Below are 18,405 nucleotides of genomic sequence, written 5' to 3'. Positions count from 1 at the left end.
GGAAGGAAAGAACAGGAGGAACTAATAAAGATGGGCGTTTCTAACCAAAGGGGATCTGAGACAGCTTCAACAGTGTAATGCATTTGGAGTGCTCTTAAAGTGACTGACTTGTAGGAGTCTGCTTCTCACTTTTGTTCATAGTTGTATGCTGAGCTGGCCACCCATGTTCTTAAAGTTACTTTAAGGTGTCTGTAAAGAGGGATGGTCTTGAACTCAGGTTTTTGAGCTTCAGTTAGCTAATTTAACCTTTAGTTTTTTTTCTTATTTATACTTCTAAAATCAGTATCTTGATAAATAACACTGTGCCTTTTCATTTTGAGACTAGGAGAGAATGTTGTAATTTCTTGTGTCCATCAGTAAGCCATATCCTGTTGCTTGTTGTCAAGAGATCCTTGGGAATTTGGTGTCCTAACTGCATGGTCTATGTTAGTGGCAGTCCCTGTGTTTCTCTTGTGAGAACAGCTCTGACTCAGGAGAACCCAGGTCCTCAATGGGTATTCTTGTCCCCACCTTTAATTTGAATTGTTTAGCTCCTAGGGACCATTAGCAGGCCTAGTGACAGTGGCTTTCTTTTCTCCCTCCAGTTTCACTCTCATCAGCTCTTCCACATCTTTGTGGTTGCTGGTGCCTTTGTTCACTTCCATGGAGTCTCAAACCTGCAGGAATTTCGTTTCATGATTGGTGGGGGCTGCACTGAAGAGGATGCGCTGTGATACTCTCCAGGAACCAGGGACTTTGACCCTGAGCCAGGCCTGCAGCTCCCGCAGGCCTTCTTACTGGCTGTCGGTGCCAGTGCCAGAGAAGCCCCAAAACTTGGACAGCCTCACGGGCCTTGTGTTGGCCCAAGGGCTCCATGGGGTACAAGACTAAGAAGAGAAAAAAATAAATCATACCTCAAAGGATGGAGCGCATCAATTTGGAGAAAAGGAGAAATGCTCATCCCTGGCCTCCTCTTGGGATCTACTGATTGACAGCAATTCGGCAAGACCTGCCTGACAGACTGGCTCCTGATGTGACCGTATTTATGTGTAGAAGATGGGGAAACAGTTTAGTTGGTGGTTCTTTCTTCTCCCTTTCTTGCTCCTTAAAGCAGTAATACGTATGAGTACCATGCGCCAACTGATTGCCATGTGCCATTGGAGCTCCTTAAAACAATAATCAAAACCAATTTAGGTGAACATTTATATCCAATAAAGGGGTGGGAGTGTGGTTTTAGGCACTCCTTTGGGAGAACAAAGAAATTAATGTAAATAAGATTTCTAATTTACTGTTTAAATAAGAATTTATATAAACATTTAAGACATGGGGGCAGGGAGGGAGGGAGACTTTTTTAAAAGAATGAGACATGCAAGTACCACACACTGTTTCAATTTTGCACAAGTGAAGGGAGGAGGACAGAGTGGCAGCCCCAGAATGCACGATGTCTTGGTGCACCAAGGTGCCTTCCCTAGGCCGGTAACACTTGGAGCCTGCTGGGGCAGAGTGTACAGCCCCAGCCTGGGAGTTCCCTGGCCACTCTCAAGACCGAGAGCCTTTGGGCATTCAGAGGGGGAGGGATGAGGGAGGAAGTGGTATGTGCTTTCTCAGTGGAAGCAGCACAGGTTGCCATAATGGCTCTAGAGAAAGTGTCATTTGAGAGACTGTTACGTAGGCTAGTAATGACCCTTCTGAAGAGTGAAGCCACCTAGTTCTACCTTAGGTGTAGTAGAGTTGATGAAGGGGAGGATGACCTGGGAGCGTCAGCCTAGGGCTTGCCTGCTTCTTCCTGGTGTCTCGTTTAGCCAGGTGGTAGTTCTTACCTGAATTAGAGGTATCGGCCATTTCCCAGACCCTCTCGGTGGAGCCCTGAGCCATTCTGCAAACTTTGCTCTATTGAGAATCCCTGCTCTAAATGTCCTCCTTCCTCCTGGAAATAAAAAACTGCCCAGCGGTAGAGCACTTGCCTAGCAAGCGCAAGGCCCTGGGTTCGGTCCCCAGCTCCGAAAAAAAGAAAAAAAAAAAAAAAACAAAAAAACCCCTGCCCTATCCCCCTCTTGGGGTCAGAGCTCCTGGCATGGAGCCCGGCCACTAGTGAGATTCTGATGAACATGGGTCCCACCGGAAGTCATATGGGCAGGTGTGGGGAACCATCCCCTGGGATCAGGAATGATGGCGTTTCTCTCTGGTGCCGTCTCGGTCAGCTTGGCGTGACAGAGCAGGTTCTTCTCCTTGGATAAGAAAGTAACACCTACTGTGGGATTGTTAGTGCTCACTGAATGCCGTTCGCAAGAAGTGTGCTACAGAGCGGGAAAGGAAGTGGTATGTTATTGCCAGGTAGTCTGATAGAGTTAAACCCACAATTTTGAATTGCTGCTAGAAGTTACAGATAATTTCTCTGTCCTAGGGCCATCATGTTATGGGTTTTAGAGAGTAGCAACGAGTTGGGTCTTGGCTCCTAAGTGAGACACCAAGCTCCTGAGTCTCTTAGACTCTGGGTATCACTCCCTGGGGCTGGTGGATATTGCAGTGTAACGTGGGGCCTCGGGCATCTCCAGAGGGGTGCTTGGTAATATGAGGAGGTCCTGTTTATTATCCAGTAGTATTTTCTTGGTCATTGCTGTCCTTCCTTTACCCTCAGATCCCTACCCAGCTGCAGCTGGGATTCCAGGAAGGAGGAGGCCATTGTAAACCTGGGAAGAGCCTCAGAGTATTTTGGTTGTGGATAAGGTCACTGCCCTAGATAGATCAAACAGAAAGCTCTGGGTGAACAGCATTGTGCCAGACAGAACTAAGAACAGTGTTAATTCCTCAAGAAGCAGTTGGACAAGACAATGTCCATCCGGAAGGAAGCTCACCTAGGTTTGTGGGAATAACAGCACATATCAGAAGCCAGACATACTCTCTGGTCACGTACTTTGGGACAGGAGCATGAAATGCTTCCTCATGACACCTACAGAAGTAGAGGTCTTTGGGTCTAGTCATTCCTCTTCCCAAAGCAGGGAGACTCTGGTTCAACATAGCACAAACTCTTAGGGAACAGAATCACCACCACCGTGTAGTCTGATAACTTTCCTTCTGGGTATGCGTGTGTGGGCATGCGTGTGCCCTGTGTGTCTGCGCAGCTCACTACCAACAGCCTCCATGTGCACTTGACCTTGTGGTGCCTCCGGGAACTCGCCAGGCTGGCACCTGAATGCCTTACTCTCAGCAGTCTGAGGCTAGCTTGCTCTGCGCACACCTTTTGTTTCTTATTTTTGGCCCTAGGCTGGTTAGGAACCTGTACACCTTCACTCCTTCATTATTAAATAGTGGCCTTTCTCAGTATTTCCTCTCCCCTTTGTAAGTTGCTGAAATCACAAGCACACTTTTGGGGATCATAGAAGGTTGGGGTTCCAGAAAGGCATCTATGTGATGGTTCCATTCACTATGGGGATTTCCCTACTCGCTGTCTTCTCGATTTCTCTAATAAAAAGAGCCAAATGGAAAATAAGTTTTGATGTGTTTTTATCGCCCCCCTTTCCTTTTAAACCATCTCTTTTGGGATAGCTTTAATATTCTAATTTAGTGAGGAAGTTTAAGGAATTTTTAGAAACTTTCCTGCTTTCAGGAAGTTGATGCAGGAGGATCATGAGTTTAAGGCTAGCCTGGGCTACATAGGCCTTATTTGTAAATGGTGAGCTTTCTTTCTCTCCACCTGGTTGAAGTGACCATCAAGGTCTGAGTGCCGTGTGGAGCCTGACCACCTGCTCTTGGCCCCTGCATTTTGTCAGAGCCATCTGGGCGGTGTCGCCACAGCCCGGGAACAGCACTGTCTAAAAGCATTTTCTTTCCACTGAGCACAAACCGTCTGATACTTCCCCACTCCCGATCTATGTACTCGATGGCTCAGCTCCTCAGAAACCACTGGGGAAGATTTAGGCTTAGCCTCCTGTCCTTTTGCCGCCGCACTAGATCCAGAATTAGGAGGCAGGTACAGGTCCTCCTTCGTCCTGTTGTTTGCCATGCATGTGGTTAATTTTCTCCCCTGGTCCCATGTGCCCTCATCTGTCAGAAGTTATTCTCTGCATCCTCCGTGATGCAGGGCTCATGTTTCTGAAGCTGCCATCGGACTTGGCCTAGGTTCTGCTGAGCCCTTGCTCTGTTCTTTTTCGTATCTGAGCCCCCCTTGACCTTAGGATATGGTCACTCCTATGTTCCCTTGGACCAAAACTTGATGTGGCATCACAAAGCCCCGTGAAAGCCTTTTATCTGAGGTGGTTATATTACAGCCCAGGAAGCTCCGTAGTACATTCCTGCTGCTTCTGACACAGGTAAGGAAAGATGCCTGAGCGCTGTGACTCCATTAAATCTCAGGGGTGCCAGCTTCATGTCTTGGCCATCCTACATGTCCTTTTGTCATTAGCCTCAGAATTGAGAGGCAGGCACGCCTTGGGAGACTCCTGTCCACAGTAGGGACAGAGCATCATTGGCTTATCAGAAATGCTTTTTCTTCAGCTGTCTGGTGATGTTCCAAAACTTAAAATCCCTTAGCAGTGCTAGGCACAAGAGCCCCATGGCTCATGGCCAGGAGCTGCCTGGCATCCTACACTTAGCATTTCTCCTGTGGCCAAAATAATTGATAAACGTCCCCAAATGCTCTCCCTGGTTGGGTGAAGAAGACAATCCCCTTAAGAGATTTGTGCTTCTCATTGAGACCTAATGTGGCTGAGTAGAGGTCATAACACTAATGACAAGGCAGGTGCTATGGTGGCAATCAGGACAGGCCTACTCTGCCATACCTGACAGTACTGCGCCTTGGTGGCATGGAGAAAGAAGCACAGCTATGGCAGCTTGGTACTTTCCTACCTTCCAAGCCATGAAGCAGGATGCTGGGGTGAGAGGTTCTGTGTTAGTGCTAACTGTGTTGTGTGCTAGCTCTAGGTACATTGCCTACTACTTCACAGAGCTAAGATTGAGAACCAGTTTTCCCTCACGCTTTGGTTTTTTTTCTCCTTTCTACTTATTTATTTTATGTTTTCAAGATAAGGTTTCTGTGTAGCCCTGGGTGTCTGGAACTCACTTTATAGACCAGGCTGGCTTCGTACTTAGAGATCTTCCTGTTTCTACCTCCCAGTCCTGGGGTTAAAGGCGTGCACCACTGCTGCCAGTTTAGTTTCCTGATTTAATAGACAGGTAAATTGTGGGACTTGAGAGGGGCAGCCAGTAGAGTGTGAGGACCCAAGTTAGGTTCCTAAATTATTGAAACACAAGGGCAATAGCAGGGCACACTTGGAGCCCCAGCCTTAGGGAGACAGTGGCAGAAGGGTTTCTGGGGCTGGCTGGCCAGCTAGTCTGGCTGAATTGGAGGGCCCAGATTTTGTGAGCGATCTTATCTTTAAGAAAAGCACAGGGGTGGTTGAGGAAGAAAGCCAACATCACCTCTGGCCTCCACATCTTTGTACAAACAGGTACACAAATACCCAGAGATACCTATCAAAAAATGCCAAAAAGGTGCAGGTAAATTGTAGAACTTACTTGAACAGTGTGGCAAGGATTATGTGCTATTTTCCAACCTCCAGGACTTTCCCCAGAAACAGTCTAGTTTCTTTTGTAAATCACGAGCCACAGAAAGCCAGCCCACCACGGGTCTTGGAGACCTCACCTAGCTCTCTACTTTACTGAGGTCTGTGAGAGGAGCTTGTCCAGGTTCTGCTTTTTCTTATCACCTCTTCTGGATCGTACCTGCCCAGTGCCATGCTGGTGCCCAGTGCAGCAGACGGGGAGCCATCCTAATAGCTTTTCTTTTCCTTTCTGAGACTAATTACAACATTTCTCCCTTCCCTTTCCCTCCAAATCTTCCCATATATCCCTCCCACTCTCCTTCAGATGGTTAGTGTAAAAAGGGTGGGCATCTTCAGTGATGAAGGGTGCTGAGAGTTCCCAGGACTCTACTGTGTTCCTGTTGTTTCCGTTTGTGCTGGGATTAAAGGTGTGCACCACCAGGTCCTCCCTTGCATTAATCTGTAATGGATAAAAGTACCCTCCTTTTGGTGGCAAGCACGCTCTTGCCACAGCCTCTGCAAGGGCCTCACTGCTCAATTCCAGCCCCCAGAACTCCTCGGATCTGCAGGAGACCAGCCTGGGAAACAGGCAACTCTTCGGTAAACGAGTGACTAACGCCTGTCCTTCCTCCACTTGAGACAAGAGTAGAAGGCTTGAAGAGCCTTGCGGAGCCCTCTAGCAATCTCTAAGAGGCAGAGACTTGTAGCCCAGGACTGAAACCAAGGAGACGCCCTACAGCAGTGAGCTGGGCTCTCATTGGCTGATCACTTTGTAGAATGTCCTGTGAGACTTCTGTGAAAGTCAGATGGGATGGAGTCACCACAGAAGCTGGGGCGGAAGACGCCAGGCCCACAGTGCCAGCAGGAGCAGAGGGGATGAAGGCAGAGTGTCTGAAGCACCGCCACAGTCCTGGGCATTTTCCTGGAAGGCCAGAGAGGTAAGAGGCGTTAGGAGAGAGGTGGCCCTCCCAGCCCAAGGGCTGGCGTGCACAGCATGGATGCACACAGACAGAGCAGCCTGGGGGATGGCGAGGTTTCAAAGAGGAGGCGAAAGCTACCTTTTTTTCGAGCTCTTAGGGACAGTAGAGACTGCTTGCTTAAATCTTTAGGGCCTTCCTTTCATTATTGTGTGGAGCAGACATCATCTCCGAGAGCACCTCTGGGGCCATAGTTTGCCCCAGCAGCCACACCCAGCTGAGACTGGGTAGGAAGGTCCCTAGCTTAGGGCTTAATAAATTCCAATCTCTGTTGTCACTGACCAAGTCACGGTGAGTAGCGCTGAGGTAGCAGGAGTAAGGATTTCAGGGGAAGCTCACTCAGCCCCAGGCCCTAGGAAGTACAGATACCCTTGGTCCTTTCTCCTTTCTCTCCATTTTCCTTTGCCCCTCGCCCCCGCTCCCTGCAACTGACCTGGAACTCCCTTGCTTGCCACCGTCCCTTATTTCGTGTCTCACACAACATAATTGTGAATGCAGGGCTCTCCCAGCGGGAGGGACACATACAGCCGTGTCATCAGAGTCTAGAAACATTCACGTCCCAAGAAGCCGCACACAGAACATAATTAGGGGTCGAAGACCACGCCTCTCAGTTCACAGCCCGCACCTCGGGATGGAAGGCATGGCAGGAGCCTGGTCGTCTCCGGGGCTTCTGGGAGCGCATCCTGTTGCACTTGACGGAGGCGTTATGTGCAGAGCTCAAGTCAAGGCACACCTCTCCACAGTTCCAGAGGTCTGTGAGGTCAGCGGCCCTGCAAGCAGCTGCAGGATGGGTAGCTCCCCACCCCCGCCCCATCATGGTGCTGTAAGCAAGGGAGGACAGTGAGAATCTGGGCTCTGCACCCCAAATCTGAGCTGCTCCGTGATCTCTCAGCCACCCCTTGCCCCTCGGAGGGTGGAAAGGATATATTTGACTTCTGTGGCCTCCTGGAGGATGGGAGAGTAGGCGCTGCAGTCACAGGTACGGTCTGTCACTAGCAGGAGCAGGTTGCTGCTGGGAATCTGTTGCATCACGAATGTCCTGCAGCAGAGACAGCAATGAATGGGCTCTGAGTAGTAGGAGTGCAGCCTCCAAAAGTTCTCCGGGGAGAGACCTGGGGCACTGGGAAGGATGTGCAGTCACAGGAATATTGAGACCAGTAGCCCAATACTTTTACACGAGCCTTCACAATAGCACTCATCCATTCTAGCCTGGAGAAGGTGAAGAGGGAGCTGTCATTAGCATGCATACAGGGATCATTTCCAGCACACAGGAATATTATCTGAGAGCCAGAGAGTGTGCAGTTCTGGGCTTGGCCACAAGATGGCACCATGCTCCTATATACAGCTTGTGGTGGGGGTGGGGGTTAGAGAAAGGTCTTTATGTGCAGGGTAAGGAGGTGCTACATACACAGTTGAGAAGGTTATCACCAAGCATTTTGTATGGTGGTGGGTGATGTTAGACACACACAGGTCTAGAGCACACATATAAACTCACATGTGGCCATTACACTAATTTGCGAACTTGGTGTAGTTCCCATGATGCACAGGACAAAACTAGCTAGAAGAAGTAAGCCTGCCTACGGTTGTACTAGAGGTGGAAAAGATTGGAGGCAGAGTCAAGACTGTCTGCTGGGAAGCCCTTACTCTCTATCATCCCCTTGATGGTTTCAAGCCTGAGGTAAACACGCCAATAGTGCTAGTCCCAGGAAGGAAGAGGCAGAAACCTAGATCTAAGGCCAGAATCCGGGGTTACAAATCGTTGGCATAGGTCTGTGGTTTCCCAGACATCCTGGTGGTCCTAGTAAGCTGCAAGACTGGCCGAGAGAGCTCCCTGGAGGTACTGTCTGTCCTCTTGGGTTGGGACAGATGTCTCTGGGTCTGTGTCTCCAAAGTTTGGGGTGGGAAGTCAGTAGTCTTGGCCTTCCAAGTCAGTCTGGATGAAGCTAGGGACTTCTACCCAGGAGCTAGCCTGACTGGATCCCGCTTAGAAATTCTAGGCTTGGGCTGGCGATGCCCCGGGCTCTGACAGCTCCAAGGCCCCCAAAACGACACTGTGCTTTGCTGAGAACACCCCAGACCTGCACATAGCTTCTGCTTTGTATAGGGCAGAACCTTCTGCCATTTTCCTGGTCTGTCACGTAAGTGTTTAAGGCACATCCTTGCTGAGGCTGATCTGCCCCTAGCAGAAGGGAAGCAAGCCTTCCGGGGTTTCCAAGAGAGACCCCGTGGTCTTGGATTCAGACTCACAGACATGGGAATTGGCCTCTAGACCCTTGTCCTTGTGTCTCCTAAAGCAGACAACCAAAGTCCCCTCCCCTCTGCCTGAGTCTGGGTTTTTGCTGTACTGAACATCGGGATGCTAAGGAGGGCAACTCTTCTCTGAGATGTCACTTCTTTTCTCCTGAGGAGACCCTCCTGTGCTGCCTGGAGACTTACTTCTGGCAGCCCCCACACTCGATGATCCCGTTGGCCTCCCGGATGGCCGTCTGGTGCACGAACACTGGGTACTCTGTGTCACAGGGGTGCAGGAGGTCTTGCTTCTTGTGCTTGTGGGCTGTGGGTGACAGAGGAATGTGAAGAGGGTTACCACACATCACAAAGGCCCTCGGAAGCCCATCTACAAGGGTGACGCATTTTAGTTTGCTTCAAGGGTCGGGGATACAGCAGACCAGCACTCCAGCGTGGTGAGGTGCAGTGGCACTGCTGTGGAGAGTGGAGGCCCTGCTGAGCTGCTACTGTTTCGCCCCTTCCAGGGCCTCTGAGATTTATCTCTGGAGCATCTGCCGGCACTGTGCAGCACTGGGGTCCCAAAGCATCAACACACTTTACCCCTTACAGCCCAGCCGCAAAGAAGGGAGGGGAGGAAGGTGGCAGTAACCATTTTAAGCACCCGGAAATGGGGGTGCAAATACGATGTCGCTTTTGCAAGGTCACACGAGGACTGAGGAGAGTCACAGGTCTCCATGCCTGGACCCAGAGACAATGAGGCTAAGAGAGATGGCAGGCTTCAGGCTAAAGTTCCTGTGGGAGGGGAAAGCAGCCACAGCTCAGCTGGCTTCCCTTCCTGTTGACACTACTGGGCATCCCTGCGCCTGGCCTTTCGGGGTCAGAGGCTGGAAGCCTCCTAACATGGCTCTTCTCCTACCAGGCCTAAAGTTGGGCTATTCTCCTGTCACTGGAGAGGATCTTCTAGTGCTGATACCTATACTCTGCCTGTCCCCGCAGAGTAGGACCAGGTGGCTTCCTTCAGGTTTCCTGTCGACCCTGCAGAGCCTGCAGGTGGGAGGAGCACATCTGGCTGCATCCTGAGCCTACAGCGAGTGAGAAGACTCATGGCTTCTGTCACTGTTCCAGTTAGGCTCTGTGAGAACTGCTGGAGACTTCCCACCACTGCCAGGAGTCATGAAGGTGAACACATCCAGGAACTGCAGGGCCAAGGGCCTGCCCTGGTCAGCGGCAGCCAAAGGGGTGGAGGGGAAGGAGGGGGCATCATTTATATTAGAAAGCCAAAGGAGGCAGTGGCAGTCTTTTTGCTACCAGCTGTGCAGAAGCCAGAGACTGCTTAGCAGGGTGGGCGGAAGTCAGGCACCATTATGGCTCAAGAGCCCCACATCTCCGGGACCCGGGTGCCATTTGTGTCTTCATTTATAAAGAAGAGATGTTCTTTCCCAGCAGCTGGGACAACATTTTCCTTTGCTTTGTGTCAGGGCCACCTCCACATGCCATCGTCTTGGAGGCACTGTGGCCTTAGGCACAATTCATTCAAGTGCTATCCTAGAGGATACTCATTCAAACCTGGAGCCTTGCTGAAGCTGGCAGGTGCCTGGGCACAGGGGCCACTGCTTTTGTCTCCGGAGTGACCTGGTGGCATCTCAACTACAGAACGGGTCACACCTCCCTTTAATTATTGGAACCTCTCAAGAGTCGATGGCTGTTTCCTAAGGCAGGACTGGCTATACTTATGTGGCCTGAAGCCTGGGTTTCCTTGCTTCCCAGAAATGGTGCTTTAAAGTGGATTAAGTGTTTGGGGACACCCCGTCCCCCTAACCAAGGAGTGTCCTAGGGTAAAGAACTCAGATGTAGAGACTCAGCCTGCTTGTGCTCACTCCCTGGACACAGCTTAAGGCAAGCGCCACAGCTCCCTGGTGTACCCAGATGAGGTAGGGTTGTTCAGTCAGAACTACTTACAGTGATGGAAGACAGCTTTGGCTGCTCAGGGCATGAGCCCACCACAGGGTTGGACATGGCACGGGAAAAGCACGGCGTCACATGAGGGCAAGATGATGTCACAGGGCAGTGATGATGTCACACGGAGCCAAGGTGTTCAGAGGTGATGTGACGTCACACACAGAGGTGAGGGAGCCCGGAGTGAGGGGAAGGTGATGGATGAGAATGAACATGAATGCTTCGATACCCACCCCGCTGTCACTGACCTCTCGAGCTTACCAGAGCGCTGCCCACACCTGCCTCCTTGCACTTACCCTCTGACCCTTTGTCCTGCCAAGATCCCCAAGCACTCCACTCGAACAGGAATCTGCGGGACACAGAGCATGGTCTTGGGGGCTGGCATGCGTGGCTCTCGGGCCACTGCATCCAGCTGCCACCTGTGGGAACCAGTCTTTCTGCATGAGGGCATGAGGGAAGGAAGGGACAGGGTGGGATCCCATGCCTCCCTTTTCCCTTGGCCAGGGAGCCTGGCTACCTTCTGGGTCATTGGCTGCCTGTTCTAAGGATATCCTCCTGCTCCAGTCTCCATATGCCTTCCTACCTGTTACCCAATCATGACCCGGTCTTCCCACAAAGGGGATTCTCTTCACCTGGGACGCCCTTGCCCCAACCCAAGATTCACTCCCCCCATCAACAGGGAGCCCTCTCCTTTGATCCCAGCCTCATGATCTAGTTCCCAGGTGCAAGGACCCTTCCCTTTCCTTCCCCTGACCCCCGACCCATTCCCCAGCATGGGCCATTCTTCAACAACCCCTACTCACAGCAGACATTCATGTAGTAGCCACTTGGCCACCGTCAGGAAGGCAGAGAGAGGCTGGAGGAGAGAACTACTTCAGGGAAACACCAGGTGACGTCCTGTAACAGCTACCCTCCAGATCCCACCTGGCCGTACCCGCAGAGGGAGCACCAAAGCAGAGTGCTCCTTCTGTATGTCAGCCACCCTGCACAAGGGCCTTCTGAAGGTCGGACACCCCACAGTGGGCTCTGACAAGCCCTTCAGGTGACTGGTCATTTCCTATCTCTGGTGGGCCAGTGATGAGGACCCCTGAAGATCTTAACATCAGGCTGTGAGGAAAGGACGCTCTTAGTGTCTGGAGACCACTATCCTACCCATACTGCCCCTAGGACAGGACAGCCCCACAGCCTCAGGGGAAGGGGTGAGCAGCATCAGGACGGAGTCCAGAGCAGCCTGAGCCTGAAGGTCTGAGGCTGGATGAGAACAGGACCAGGTGACATTCTCAAGGACTCAGTAGAGGATGTGCCCTGGTAGAGGAAAGGCCTGGAGTGACGACACTCACACTGATCAGGGATTCGGCTGCACTGTGGTGGTGATCCGGGGGCTTGCACATGGCTTGGTAGTCATACATGGTCACACTGAAATGCAAAAGCAGGCTGTGTCGAACACAAAATCACTCCATGCCCTGGCCTGGAGGCCTCGGCAGCGGAACTGGATCCATGGGGGCAACCAAGTTAGAAGAATGAACCAGAAACCAGCTCCCGCCAGGATGGCACACCGTGCTTAGGTGGTTTCAAGAGAACATGAGCTGCATGCTTGTTGGTGTAGCCTGTGGTTTTCCTTAGAGCACCGAGCTGAGGCTGGAGAGCCCATCTGAGGACCAGGGAGAGCTGCGTTCCACTTACCGGCTGAACACCCCCATGCTGAGAAGCTGCGTCATGAGAGCACCATCCGCTTCCCCCAGAAGTCTTCCAATCTGTGGGGGGGGGGGCTAGAACTACTAGAGTGTCTGTAGACTCTTCCATGGACTCGACACTCCTTCATGCAACCCTCTCTACTTCCCAGCAGCCCTCCCCATCCCCGACTGCCCGCTGCAATGCTTTCTAAATCATAATGTCATTTGCAGGTGGTAATGACATCAGCCCAGAGGGTGCTCAAAACAAAACAACTAAATGCCCTAACCAAGAAATCAACCCCCCCTCCAAATAAAGCCCAAAATGGTACAGAGTTCCTTCAAACAGTCCATGTGAGTCAGGGGACCTTGTTTGCTGGATGTGCTTTTTGTTGGTCATGGTAGGATGTTGGTGGTGATGGTGATAGTGGTGGGGGTGTGGGGTGGTAATATATAGTGGTGGTGGTGGTGGTGGTGGTGGTGGTGGTGGTGGTGGTGGTGGTGGTGGTGTGTGTGTGGGGTGTGTGTGTGTGTGGTAGTGATGTTTGTGGGGTAGTAGTGATGATGGTGGTAGTGTGTGATGTCAAAGGCAGTTGTTGACAAGTTCTGCCATGGGCTTCACTCTCACCATCCTCTTCAGCCAAGGAGGGTAGGAGGCCTGGCATTGCTCGCCATGTTCTGCTCCTCCCCTGCATCTATTGTCTTTCTGTATCTTTATCCGTGTTGCTGTCTCTCACCTCTTGGCATCTCTACCTTCTTTGCTTATCCCTTCCCCTGCCCCTAGGTTTGTTGCCAAAATAATCTCAGACAGCTTGGGTTTGGGAAAGAGTTATCCATGCCATCGTGCCCCACCCCCCAAATAACACACACACACACACACTTACACACACACCACACACACCACACACACACACACCACACACACACTCACACATACACACACCACACACACACCACACACCACACACACACACCACACATACACACACACATGCTCACACACACATTCACACACACACACCACACACTCACACACACACACCACACACTCACACACACCACACACACATGCAAGCACTCACACACACACCACACACACACACCACACACTCACACACATACCACACACCACACACACACCACATACACACAACACATACACACACACGCGCACACACACACTCACACACACACCACACACACACACTCACACACATACCACACACACATACCACACACCACACACCACACACACCACACACACACACCACACATACACACACACATGCTCACACACACATTCACACACACACACCACACACTCACACACACACACCACACACTCACACACACCACACACACATGCAAGCACTCACACACACACCACACACACACACCACACACTCACACACATACCACACACCACACACACACCACATACACACAACACATACACACACACGCGCACACACACACTCACACACACACCACACACACACACTCACACACATACCACACACACATACCACACACCACACACCACACACACCACACACACCACACGCACGCACGCACGCACGCACGCACACATACATACACTCACACACACACACCACATACCACACACAGACCACACATACACACACACGCACATGCACACACACACATCACACACCACACACACACATTCACACACATACCACACACTCACACACACCACACATACACACACCACACACACACCACACACACACCACACATACACACACATGCACGTGCGCACACACATACACCATGCACACACACCACCACCACCACTACCACTATCACCACCACCATCAAACCCACTTTTCCCTTTGTGTTTGTGGTAGTTTGAATATGCTTGGCCCAGGGAGTAGCACCATTTGGAGGTGTGGCTTCATTGGAGTGGGTGTGTCATTCTAGCTGCCTGGAAGCCAGTCTTGTCCTAGCAGCCATTGGATAAAGATGTAGAACTCTCAGGCACCAGGCCTGCCTGAATGCTGCCATGCTCTTGCCTTAATGATAATGGACTGAACCTTTGAACCTGTAAGCCAGCCCCAATGAAATGTTGTCCTTATAAGAGTTGCCTTGGTCGTGGTGTCACAGCAGTAAACCCTGACCAAGACAGTGATCTAACCAGTCAGTATCTGGGGGCGAGTGCAACTATTGGCCAGCATCCTCTGGGCTCCTGGAGTTGTCACTGCCCCTGCAGTGTGGATGATTCTGTTCTCTTGGGTTAGCTCTTTGCTATTCTAGTGACTGTGTATGCTTCCTCTCCCATCACCAGATATCAAGATCCCCACAGAAACAAGTCTCTACTTCATAACACCACAGAGGCCCTGCATACAGTTGTCCATTGGAGGTGTGTGCGTGCATGTACGTGTGCGTGTGTGAAACCTTAAACTCGGTGGTCTTTAAGACAAGGAAGTAGGGTGCTTCCAAACTCCTGTAAACCCATCCCACTCTCCTCTCTCACTGTAGGCTTATTTTTCACCAACCCTGTTGTTTAAATGCCCAGTTCTGAGGAGGGAGGTCTGACAGAAAGAAAGCACATCTTGGACCCTGAAAAATACTTCTGCCTCTGTCCTAGAACACGGAACATTTCAGCAGGAAATACCCATTGTAAGGGAGTCCCCTCCTTTAGTAAGGGAGTTTGACTGCAACAGGGTTAGCAATGTCGGTCCACAAAAGACTACACTTCCCAGAAACCCTTGTACTAAGGGCTGGCCAATGAAATGGTGCAAAGCCCAGATGAGGACTTCTGGGAATCTACTTAAAGCGAGAGGACTGTATTAGGGACTGTTGCCCTCCAGTTTGGGAAATGGGCAAGAGTTCCCCCTAGCTATGATGCCACCTTGAGAACACCTTTCCCAACAGAAATATTTACTATTGGTCTTTGTCCAAATGGGGAAGTGCTCAGATAGGCATTCTGGGCCTTCAAAGGGAAGGGGCCAATGTAGATTTTGGGTTCCTTCTCACATCAGGACCCAGATCAGGAACAGCACTGGCCTCCCACGGGATCCCCAACCAGAGATTATCCGTACCTACAGCACAGCCCACATGCTGGTGGCACTCTGGAAGATCTGAAGGGTTGCCTGCATTTAGTTTGACATGAGTTTGGGGTGGAGTCAAGGTCCTATGAGATCTCTCCTGGAGCCTAGAGTCCAGTGGATGTCTTAGGCAGGACAGAATTTAGATGTGAGTCGATTGATTCCTGCTGTGAGACAGTTGTCCCAGTGCAGGGCTCTCTTGCCAGCTGTGTGACTGCCTGTCAAATACCCATCTGTGTGCTGTGTGTTCAAACTGGTCTGAGTCCCAGTGGATCTAGCACAGCTCAGCTTACAGCGTATCCCAGACAGGTCCAGATGAGGAGAGATACCGAGCCCTGTCAATGAGCTGCAGTTCCAGTCTTGACACAATCCTAGCGCTAACCCAGGGGTCAGTACTCCTTATCCTTGGCTTCCAGAGACTTGCTGTATTTCTCTGAGACCCAACCGAGTGCGTCAGAGCCGGCAAACTCTTTTGAGTTGTGACAGAGCAACCTGGACAGGGTATTGAAGGACTCAGGGTGGCCACTAGGCGATAGGGACTTGTACACTCCTTATGTCCCCCAGACAAAACTGGTTTGAGTTCACTAACTCTCCCCAGATAACAAGATCCCCGCAGAGACCTGTCTCTACCCCATAGCACCACACAAGCCCTGCACATGGTTGTTCATTGGAGGGGTGTGTGTGTGTGTGTGTGTGTGTGTGTGTGTGTGTGTGTGTGTGTGTGTTGGGGGGTGTCTTGGAGCTGGCAGAAGCCTCTAGAAGCTAGTTTCATTTATACTCCTAGTAAAGGATTTGGATTAGCTTGTGAGCCTATGAAAAACACAGGACATGAAGGCACATAAGCTGACTACTTAAAATAGAGACTGAAATGCATGTTACGTCAAATATAAATCTCAGAACAAACTGACTGATTCTGCAGTGTCCTGGGATTATAATTCATGAGCTCTAGGTAGAACGGGGACAAAGCAACCCAATGCGTCATTCAAGGACCCCGGGGTCTCCTTCCCTGAGGAGGCCATACTTTTGCTGCTTGTCTTAGGGACAAAGGTTGGCAAGCTAGGGCTGAGAGCTCCGTTTGGTCTATTGGAGACCTACGTGGATTCTTGATCAAAGAATGGCCCTTTTGTTTTCAGATGGTTGGGGGAAAATCAAAAGGCCATTAATATTTCAGGCTCATGAACATTGCATGAGATGCTTCAGTATCCATAGCCGGTCCTGTTGAAACAGAGCCCGCTCGCTCGCTCGTGCGTCCTGTGCCTCAGCTCTGCTTGGTTGCCATCAGAGCTGAGGCGTCCAATTCTCAAAGCCGAGGACCCTCAAATGCTCTCTGCCCTTCCACGGGCTCCCCTGGCCCACGCTCTGGCTATGGTCTTCCCTTGCCTGAGCAAACCACCTGACTCCCTCTGCTACTCCTTAGGTTCATGGCAGCCTTTAGACCCTTGAGCGGCCCAACAGGAGACCACAGCCATTCATGGTCGTATGGCAGTGGGACGGAAGTGATTGAGACACCCTGTGGTCCTTGGGCTTCCTCAGCCAGAGTCAACTTTTGTTTTCAGACAGAAAAGATCATCTCTGTGTGGAGAAGGGCGATGGCTGGGAAAATCGGGAAAGGCGGGAAAAGGAAGGAGGCTGAACCGGCAGTCAGGTGCCAGGACTAATGATTGGCTGGAGTTCTGTCAAGTGTCCTGATTGACAGCCCAGGCCTCTCCAGTAGGAGGAAAACAGTGAAAGCAGCCTTCTGTTCTCAGCTCTTGCTGGACACTACTTAAGAACAGTCATGTCTGGCCAGTGGCAGTGGCATATGCCTTTAATTCCTGCACAGAGGCAGAGGCAGAGTGAGTTCCAGGATAGCCAGGACTATACAGAGAAACCCTGTCTCACCATCCCCCCCCAAAAAAAACAAAACAAAACAAAACAAACAAGGAGGAAGGGGAGGAGGGAGAGGGGGAGGGGGACAGGAAGAAGGGAGGGGTAGGGGGAGGGGGGAACTGTCCCTGGGGTTCTATCTCCACAGTCCTTTGGTCCCCTTCTCTCTACCTTCTATCTGTGCCCAGTCTCCTGGTACTCTAGCTCTGCTTCCTGTCATGTTCTGACAGTTTCCTTGGACACTCAGTCCCATGTGCAGGAGGCTACAGTATGTCTTCAGGGAACAGAGACGACCCTGACCATGACCCTGGTCAGTGTCAGCTCTGATCCTGCAACTCTGCCAATATCCAGGCACCTGGAGCCTCCAGCTTGGGGTTGAGCCCTGACATCAGGTGGCCCAGCTTCTGGTTTTCAGGAGGGAGAAACTGAGGCACAGATGCGGAAAGGAACATACCCCTTCCTGTTGGAGAGCTGCAGGCTTGTGTCACGCAGCTGGTTCAGGGGGATATGTTCAGGTTTAGTTCCAGGCTGAACAGGCTTCTTTTAAAGTATAATTCCTGGCTAATTTTAGGGTCTGATCTGTGGCTGAGCAGATATAAAATTACCATCGTGGCTTCCGCTTTTGCCTGAGTAGGTGGCTGGAGGGAAGGCAGGCTGCTGTATGAAGCCAGGATGGTCCCCATGCCCTTGTTAGCCCATGGGTGCCCTGGCTTGTTGGCTAGAATCTAACAGCCAGAGAGGAGCACAGAGGTGGGGGACAGTCCCTCTGGACATCGTGATGTCTACCATGGGGTGGGAGTGTGGACAGAGCAGGCAGCAGGAGTACTTAGGGCTCAAAAGTCCCTGATGGTTGTGTGGCAGAGGGGGCAGGGCACATGGTGGCCGTACAGCCAGGCTCTCTCAGAGCTGTCCTCTTATTGAGTGGCTCCTTCAACATGCAACATGCGCAACACTCGGGGCACTTCCTCTCAGCACTTCTCAGAGAGGTCAGCTTAGTCACAGTTAACGTTTTTGCATTTGAATGGTGCTCCCTGTTTGACATCTTGCTTTGTCTTCTTGGATTGGGGAACAGCTTCTACCCAGATTTGCCTCAATGTGGAAGGCCCCAGCTTTGGCC

At 51.2% G+C, this 18,405-nt stretch overlaps 2 protein-coding genes across 12 annotated transcripts in view; one reads left to right on the top strand and one right to left on the bottom strand.

Moving 5' to 3' along the window:
- The window catches only part of Adipor2 (adiponectin receptor 2), a 67,109-nt gene extending 63,643 nt beyond the window's left edge, over positions 1–3,466 (top strand). For 6 of the 8 annotated variants that reach the window (XM_087657649.1, XM_087657646.1, XM_087657645.1 and 3 more), the window contains one exon: positions 585–3,466. In XM_087657649.1, coding sequence (XP_087513775.1) covers positions 585–713 — 129 coding nt within the window. In that variant the 3' untranslated portion in view covers positions 714–3,466. 8 annotated transcript variants of the gene reach the window in all.
- Cacna2d4 (calcium voltage-gated channel auxiliary subunit alpha2delta 4) overlaps positions 3,245–18,405 on the bottom strand; it is a 114,820-nt gene continuing 99,659 nt past the window's right edge. For 3 of the 4 annotated variants that reach the window (XM_087657643.1, XM_087657641.1, XM_087657642.1), the window contains exons 5-13: positions 12,365–12,435; positions 12,022–12,097; positions 11,485–11,537; positions 10,978–11,030; positions 10,685–10,705; positions 8,933–9,050; positions 7,423–7,535; positions 7,122–7,204; positions 3,245–6,441 (exon numbers count right to left, since the gene is read on the bottom strand). In XM_087657643.1, the coding sequence (XP_087513769.1) occupies positions 6,337–6,441; positions 7,122–7,204; positions 7,423–7,535; positions 8,933–9,050; positions 10,685–10,705; positions 10,978–11,030; positions 11,485–11,537; positions 12,022–12,097; positions 12,365–12,435 (693 nt within the window). In that variant the 3' untranslated portion in view covers positions 3,245–6,336. 4 annotated transcript variants of the gene reach the window in all.

The sequence above is a fragment of the Rattus norvegicus genome, chromosome 4, assembly GCF_021556685.1.
Source record: "Rattus norvegicus strain SHRSP/BbbUtx chromosome 4, alternate assembly SHRSP_T2T, whole genome shotgun sequence".
NCBI classification, from domain to species: Eukaryota; Metazoa; Chordata; class Mammalia; order Rodentia; family Muridae; genus Rattus; species Rattus norvegicus.
Note: the sequence above shows the minus strand (reverse complement) of the source record. Positions and strands in the feature narration are given on the sequence as shown.